This window comes from Cannabis sativa, chromosome 8 (genome assembly GCF_029168945.1).
Source record: "Cannabis sativa cultivar Pink pepper isolate KNU-18-1 chromosome 8, ASM2916894v1, whole genome shotgun sequence".
Lineage (NCBI taxonomy): Eukaryota > Viridiplantae > Streptophyta > Magnoliopsida > Rosales > Cannabaceae > Cannabis > Cannabis sativa.
The window spans coordinates 47,511,512-47,519,526 of NC_083608.1; the positions used below are offsets into that span (position 1 = coordinate 47,511,512).

Consider the following 8,015-nt stretch of genomic DNA (forward strand, 5'->3'; position numbering starts at 1 on the left):
AATATATATTTTCATTTAAATTATTATTAATAAATTTTTATTTTATTTCATTTCGATTCATTAATTTTCTTAGACTCTAACATGTGGTATGGTGTTTAAATTTAAGTATTGAGTCGAAACTCATTTTATTATCTCTAATTAATATATGTTTGTTTGAGAAGGTGCTCTTAGTATTCTCCAAATTTTATATGCAATGAAAATCGTCATCTTTATTTTTTTTTTCTCAATATATTTTTATTAAATTGGTCCAAACCAAACCGCGTATTGAACAGCTATACCGTTGTTTAAAGTAAAATAAGTTTCAATTCAAAGACTTTGACACTCACAATCTCACAAATACATATTAATACTTCAATTATTACCACCATTTCTCTTCACATTCTCTTTCTTCTTTCTTTACATTTTTTTTATTTATTTATTTTTCTCTCTTCATAAATAAATCCTTTCTCAATCTTCCAAACGGATTTTATTTCCACTTCCACGCCTGAGTTTTTCTTTTTTTTTGTTTTTTTTCCAAAATCCCAGAAAAGCTTTGATTTTTAGAGCTTTTCTCTTTCTGGGTCTTTGATTTCTGAGAAAAAGTTCTCTTCTTTGAGAGGCATAGCAAAAAAAAAATCTGACCTTTTTCCTTGCTTTGCTGGGTTTTTGGGTTTTGTTTCATTCTTTTGAGTTTTCACATTGGTGAAGGATTTTCCCGAGAAACAAACAAGAAGAAAAAAGTTTCTTTCTTTCTTTCAATGGCTTCTTCTTCTTCTAAGGTGTCGTTTATATTGACCATTCTCCTGGTCTTTTCCGTCGTTTTCATAGCTATAGCCGGAAACCACAACAATCTCAACAGCCCCAATGGCTCTGCTCTCTCCGGCATCGAGTTTCCTGAGCATATGAGCTTTAATGTCGTCTCTTCCTCAGAAAACAGTGGCTGCAGCTTCTCCACTTCCCAAAACGACAACCAACCTACAACAAACGACAATATTGACTCTCTGTTTTCACTAAAGCCAGATAAACAAACAGTCAAGCTCCACCTGAAACGGCGGTCGGAGAATAAAGAAACCGAGCCAAAGAAATCTCTGATAAGCTACTCAATCAGAGACACAGCAAGAATCCAAACCCTTCACAGAAGAGTAACAGAGAAGAAGAATCAAAGCACTGTCTCAAAAAAACAAAACAAGAAATCACCAACAAAGGAGCAAAAAAAAACCATCTCAGCAACCGCGCCGGCGCCGGCGCCGGAATCATACAAGAGTGAGTTTTCGGGTCAACTCATTGCGACTTTGGAATCGGGAGTTGGGTTCGGGTCAGGTGAATATTTCATGGATGTTTTCGTGGGCACACCTCCAAAACACTATTCCTTAATTCTTGACACAGGTAGTGATTTGAATTGGATTCAGTGTGTTCCATGCCATGATTGTTTTGACCAAAATGGTCCTTATTATGATCCAAAACACTCAACCTCATACAAAAGCATTACTTGTAATGACCCCAAATGTGAAATGGTCTCATCTCCTGACCCTCCTCAGCCTTGTAAATCTGATAACCAAACATGCCCTTATTACTATTGGTATGGTGATAGTTCCAACACAACAGGGGATTTTGCTCTTGAAACTTTCACAGTTAACCTCACAACCCCGAATTCGGGGAAAGGCGAATTCCGGCGAGTTGAGGACATCATGTTTGGATGTGGGCATTGGAATAGAGGCCTGTTTAGAGGGGCTGCAGGGTTGTTAGGACTTGGTAGAGGACCTCTTTCATTTTCATCACAGCTTCAATCACTATATGGTCAATCATTTTCTTATTGCCTTGTCGATAGAGATAGTGATACCAATGTTAGTAGTAAGCTGATTTTTGGTGAGGACAAAGGGTTGTTAGCTCACCCTGAATTGAATTTCACTACTTTGGTCACAGCCAAAGACATTCCTGTTGACACATTTTACTATCTTCAAATTAAGTCCATACTTGTTGGAGGTGAAATTCTCAACATATCTGAGGAGACTTGGAAATTGTCATCAGAAGGGAGTGGTGGGACTATCATTGATTCAGGTACAACACTTAGCTATTTTACTGATCCTGCTTATCAAGTTATTAAAGAAGCATTTTTTAACAAGATTAAAGGGTACCAAACTGCTGAGATTGAAGATTTCCCTTTGGATCTTTGTTACAATGTTTCTGGTGTTGATAATTTGGACCTACCAGATTTTGGGATTGTGTTCTCAGATGGAGCTGTTTGGGATTTCCCAGTTGAGAATTACTTCATTCAAGTCTATCCTCAAGAAATTATTTGTTTGGCTTTTAAGAATACTTCTTCTAATGCTCTTTCCATTATTGGAAACTACCAACAGCAAAATTTTCACATTCTTTATGATACAAAGAATTCTAAGCTGGGATTTGCACCAATGAACTGTGCCAATGTTTAGAGAAAAAAAACACTTCTCAAAAGATTGAAACAAGTGTAAACATGGTGGTTCGAATAGTCATATATATTTTTTTTTCATTTTTTTTTACAGGTACAAAATTAGATTCATTTGTTTTTTTTTCCAATGTTACATACTGATGATAATAGATATAGTAACATGATGTATTGTATTACAAAGAATATATCAATGCATAATTTATATTATTATTAATTGGTTTATATCTATAGTTCTTATTTATAATGAAATTGAATACCTCATCATAAGGTCATTATTTTCTTCATGGTGCAATTATTATTATTTTTAAGTTTTTTTTTTTTTTTTTTATTGTAACACTTGTGAGACTTTGTATTATAATTAGAGTAATGATACGTAATAATATTATACAAGTAATCTAAAGAGTGAGTTATAATTTGGATAAATATGATTAGTTTGAAAAATCTACACCATCACTATGTATATATATGTATAATTATATAATATTTTAGTGTAATTTGGATTTCGGTTTGTAAAATATGAATGGGTCAACTGTTAGGTTTGTGGCACAAGGACTACTCAATATGAAAACAAAGCATTAATAAGTCAATTCCAAGGGCTTTGACCACCAGCCAAACTATTATCAACACATGTTTTAGAATTTTCATGTACTTACAAAAGCATGAATTTAAAACCTCTAATTTCTACCTTACACTTTTTAATGCTTGTATTTATTATATAAATTAATTATCAATTGTGTTTATTTAATCAAATTTAAATTACGTATAATGAGGCTTCAGAAAATTCTAGGAAGGAACATTACCAATACAGTGTGTTCATAAAAACTGGTTGGTTCTTGAGATATATATATATATATATATATATATATATATAAAGCTTTTTAGTTTAAACACAATTAAGTTATAATAAAAGATTTTAAAAAAAAATAAAAAATAAAGAAAATAAGAAGAAGAAAAAAGTTGTCCTTTTCATTCTAAAATGAATTAAATATTTATTTGAATGAGTCATTGCTAGCCATTTATTTATTAATTTATCTTTTTTGAAGCTGGCTAGATAGCTTTATTTTTCTTATTTTGATAAAATATATAAAGAAAGGCTAATTTTTCAAATAATTATATCTTTAATGATGTAATTAAGTATCAGGTCTTATATAATTTAATAAAATAATTTTTAGATAATATCGCTAATAAATCGTAAGACGTCACTTCTAGGTGGTGCCTAGCACTACTATGAGGTAATATCCTATAATTAGTTAGTAGTTTTCTATAATTTTTATTAAAATAAAATAAGTGGAATCCGATATTGAATTGTACCAATAGTAATATTGCATTTCACAAAAATGCTAGGCACCATGGGTGTCCTTTTAACATTTCTCAATATATGAATGAGTAGTGCTATCATCAATCGCCTATTACAACCTCTTAATCAACATCCGTGCTCGAAAACACATGTCGAAATATTTCTTTTCAATTTTTTTTTTTTTCATGGAGGTGTTTGTTATACTTACAACATCATTCCTGTAAATTTTTGAAATTTTTTGAATAATTTATAATGTTGAAAATACATTTAAAGTTTTTTGAATAAGCGTGAAAACTGGAACTCTGTTTTAAGTACTGTAAATTATTTAGAATTTTTTAAAAATTTACAGGAATAATATTGTAACTATAACGAATGACGTGTTACATGGAGATTGACTAAGAGCATCTCTAATGATGCTAAAAATTTTCACATCATCCAAAAATATAATATTTTATTTTATCTTTCTTCTACATAATTTTTGGCATTCTTACTTCTAAAATCACTTCAATAGTATATCACTCTTCAAAAATACTATAATTATAATTTTACACATTATTATTTAATATATTACTTTTTTTTAATTAAAAATACATTAGCAACAATAATTTTTTATTAAAAAAATGATAGCATCAATGCTACTGTATAACGTTCACATATATTTTTAAAATGATATTTTTTTCTTTTAATAGTATAACATCTCAATATTTTGTTACTTCATTTACTCATCTAGCAGTATTTTTAAAATTTTGACCATTGAAAATACTAAGTTGTAATTAATTAGAGTAAATGATTATTAAGATCATTTATTTATATACAACTAGCTACCTATCTCCCCTAGCTCTATCACCATATATATAATACTATTAGAGTAAATGATTGTTAAAATCCTTTTAATGTTTCATATAGTACTTTATTTCGTAACAATTTAATTTTTGAAAAATATTATAGATATATACTTAATTTTTCAAAATGATAGATAGTTGTCACAAGTGGATACACATAGAGGTGAGAGGAGCAGTCATTTTTTTTTTTTTTGTAGTCACAAAAAAATTAAAATATAGTTGCATATTTTATATGGTTTACTCTAATTCATAATTAGTTTGTAATATTGCTATTTTTTTTTTTTTTGAGATAGAAATTAGAAAAAAAATGAAGTGGTAGTAGTACTGCTATTAAGTTAGGTGGGTCTTACTTGTGTATAGTTTAATGTTATTATATCATCATCAAAGCATTATTATTACTCTAATTATGAAGTTGTTGATGTGACAAAATTTAAGTCTAAATCTTGTAATGAATTTATAAGTTGGGAACTAAATTTTTCTCATTATTTTGTTGTAGCAGCCATGTCAATTTGTTGATATGAGAAAAAAGAAAGTAATGGTTGTCACTCATCTACCAACAATCAACATTCAATAGTCTTGTTTTTTTCGGGTGAAACTAAACTACTTGATAGATAAGTATTTGTTATTTGCTCTAGCCCTTCTCTTTTGGCTTAGGAACACCACTAGGATTTCCCCCAAAATAGAGCTAAGGAAAAAAAAAAAAAATATATATATATATTTTTCACTTATTTGTAAAATCATTCTTCGAGTGTGGTTATTTATAGGATAATTTTTTTTAAAAAAAAAGCACAAAAATATGTATATATATATTTTTTACTGTTAAAGAAAAGTTAGATTTTATTCCATCTTTTAACTCAAAAAAATATAATATACATTATATTTTAGTTTTGTGGGATTTTTCTGTTATGTTCGCATGAGGTGCCGTTATTAGGTCTTTTCTGAGAATTGTGAGTGCGGTTTTGTTTTCGCTTAACTTGATGAGATTGGTCTCGTTCTCTTTCTCTGCTAAATTTTAGAGTAAATTACAAATTTTATGAGATTTTATACTATTTGTACAAAAATATTATTTTCTTAGGAAAAAAAAAAGTTATTTTATGAAAAAGTTAAAAAAAATATGGGAAAACTTACCTTATAATGTTTTCCCTGTATTTTTTAACCTTTTTTAAAAAAAATAAATAAATTTCAAGAAAATAATTTTTTTTTATAATAAGTCATATTTTTACAAACTTATATCTTAAAACCCATAAAAATAAAAATTCCCAAAATTTGATTCATCTTTCAAAAAAGAAAAAAGAAATCGATAGTCTAAATTAATATTAAAAGAAAACCCTCAAAATTTATGAAGAAATTACACTCTATACCCATTTTTTATTTTTTATTTTAATTTTTACTTTTATTTATTATTCTTTAATTTATACTCAGTTTTATAGGTCATATCCTTATTACGTGCAATAGAAACTTTAATTTTGATAAGTTATGTGAGATTATATTTGATACTTTGATTATAAAAGAGGTATTTATTAATTAAAATTGTTTTAGAGTTATATTTAGTTAATGTGTAATAAAAAAGGTAATTTTAAACATATCCCAAAATTTATAGATGTGATTATTCAATTGGATGACATGTGTTGTTGCTGTGAAATGAATGGGTTTACTTTTGGGTCCAACTACCATAGGTTTGGGCCCACTACCACTCTAATTACATTAATAACATTTTTTAACTTCTTTTTTTGGAAAAAAATACTTTAAATTTAATAAAGTTGGTCTTTAATATTATAATCAAATTAGTCTTCATCTGTGGTCAAGCCTCTGTGATCATGATTATCCTCACGTGCTCAAATTCGAATATGTGTTTGTATTGTTGTAAAATTCAAACTCTTTTATTGAATTTTCAAGGCAAGTAGTGTTATGTATATTGAAAAATATTAAAGTTTTCTCTATATTTATTAGCTTATTATGGGCATGGTTGTTCTCAAAAACCTTCTACTACTCGTAGAGTACATCATTGTATATATTTTTCTAAGTTTTGACATTTCACTATAAAAATTTGCATTGTTTTTTATATAATCTTGTATGAATTGTATGTTTATCTTGTTTAATTGATTTTGATCAAGATCACCATAGTGATCAATTACCTTAGTTATTGAATTGGTAACTATATGAAGCCTTTTCTGGTTAGCTAGTATTTATTGTAAGTAACTTGTCGGAACCCTTGTAACTAAATAGATAATTATTGTTGGTGCTATGGTAGCTTGTTACTTATTGTAACTGGTATAGTAACTAAAATTTGTAGGGTTTTTTAATTTTTACATTTTAAAGAGTTTTTTTTATATATATTTTTACGGAAATCTACATAGCAATTAATAGAACAACTTAAATTATAATCAAAACCTATATAACAATCCACATAGAAACTACTAAAATAATCCAAATTATAAAAATAAAAAAAAAAGTTAAAAAAAATAATGTATGAAATAATTTTCTAAATTTATAAAATATGACTAATTGATTAGGTTGAATGTAAGTCGTATTTATATGTTTTTTTTTTTGGATAGATCATATTATATGTTAATTCTTCAATTCTACAACAAAAATAATAAAAGATAATAATAAACAATAATTAATATTAAAAACTCAAATATAATTTAAGATAAGGTTTTGTGGCTCGTAGTTTTGATAGATTGTCTATGTTATACTCTTGTAGTTTCAATATGGAGTATGTTCCTTACATAAAATACAAATATAATTTAATAAAAATAACTTTAAGAAACATAATAAATTTTCATTATGGAAAGCATTAATTAATTTTAAATTGGAATCCAATTTGTAATAATGAAACTATAAGAAACTAATAGAAAATTAGGATTTGAATTTGAATTTTACTAATAAGGTGTACTTACTAAACTTAAAGTTTAATATGCACGTGATAAGCCTCCACTCCACCAAAGTCTACAAACAAATTAAACTTATGATTCATAAAATATGATTTTTTTTTTCAAAAAAAAAAAAAAAACTAAAAATAACATAAAGATCTCCAATAATAACATTTTAAAAGGTATTAAAATATTTTAATGATAATTATCTCTAAAAATTATTAAAATAATATTATATTATTATTTAATATATATTGAATAATTAAATTTTTTTACTTGATAACAAAATAAAACAAAAATATAAAATAATAATAAGATATTAAAGGAAGTCATTGTTTAGGCATTCTTTTTCATTTCAAATTTCTAATAGTAAGAATTTATTAAAAGATGTCAAAAAAATAAATTTATATCATCAAACATTCTATAAATAATTCTCAATGTTCTAAGATAACTAGTTACTTATTGGTTACACTATAAAGAGGGTAGTAACTAGTTACTCTCTAACTATTTTTTTTTTTTTTTCTATATATTTTTTTTTAACTTTTTTGAATTTTTCACATATATTGCACACATTGTATATACCAAAATATTATACA

At 26.8% G+C, this 8,015-nt stretch overlaps 1 protein-coding gene across 1 annotated transcript; it reads left to right on the forward strand.

Annotated features, from left to right (window-relative positions):
- Nucleotides 1-264: 264 nt before the first annotated feature.
- On the forward strand, nucleotides 265-2,621 carry LOC115700626 (aspartyl protease family protein 2). The gene has a single exon (XM_030628234.2). The coding sequence runs from the start codon at nucleotides 738-740 to the stop codon at nucleotides 2,409-2,411; it is 1,674 nt and encodes a 557-aa protein (XP_030484094.2). The 5' UTR covers nucleotides 265-737; the 3' UTR covers nucleotides 2,412-2,621.
- Nucleotides 2,622-8,015: the final 5,394 nt, after the last annotated feature.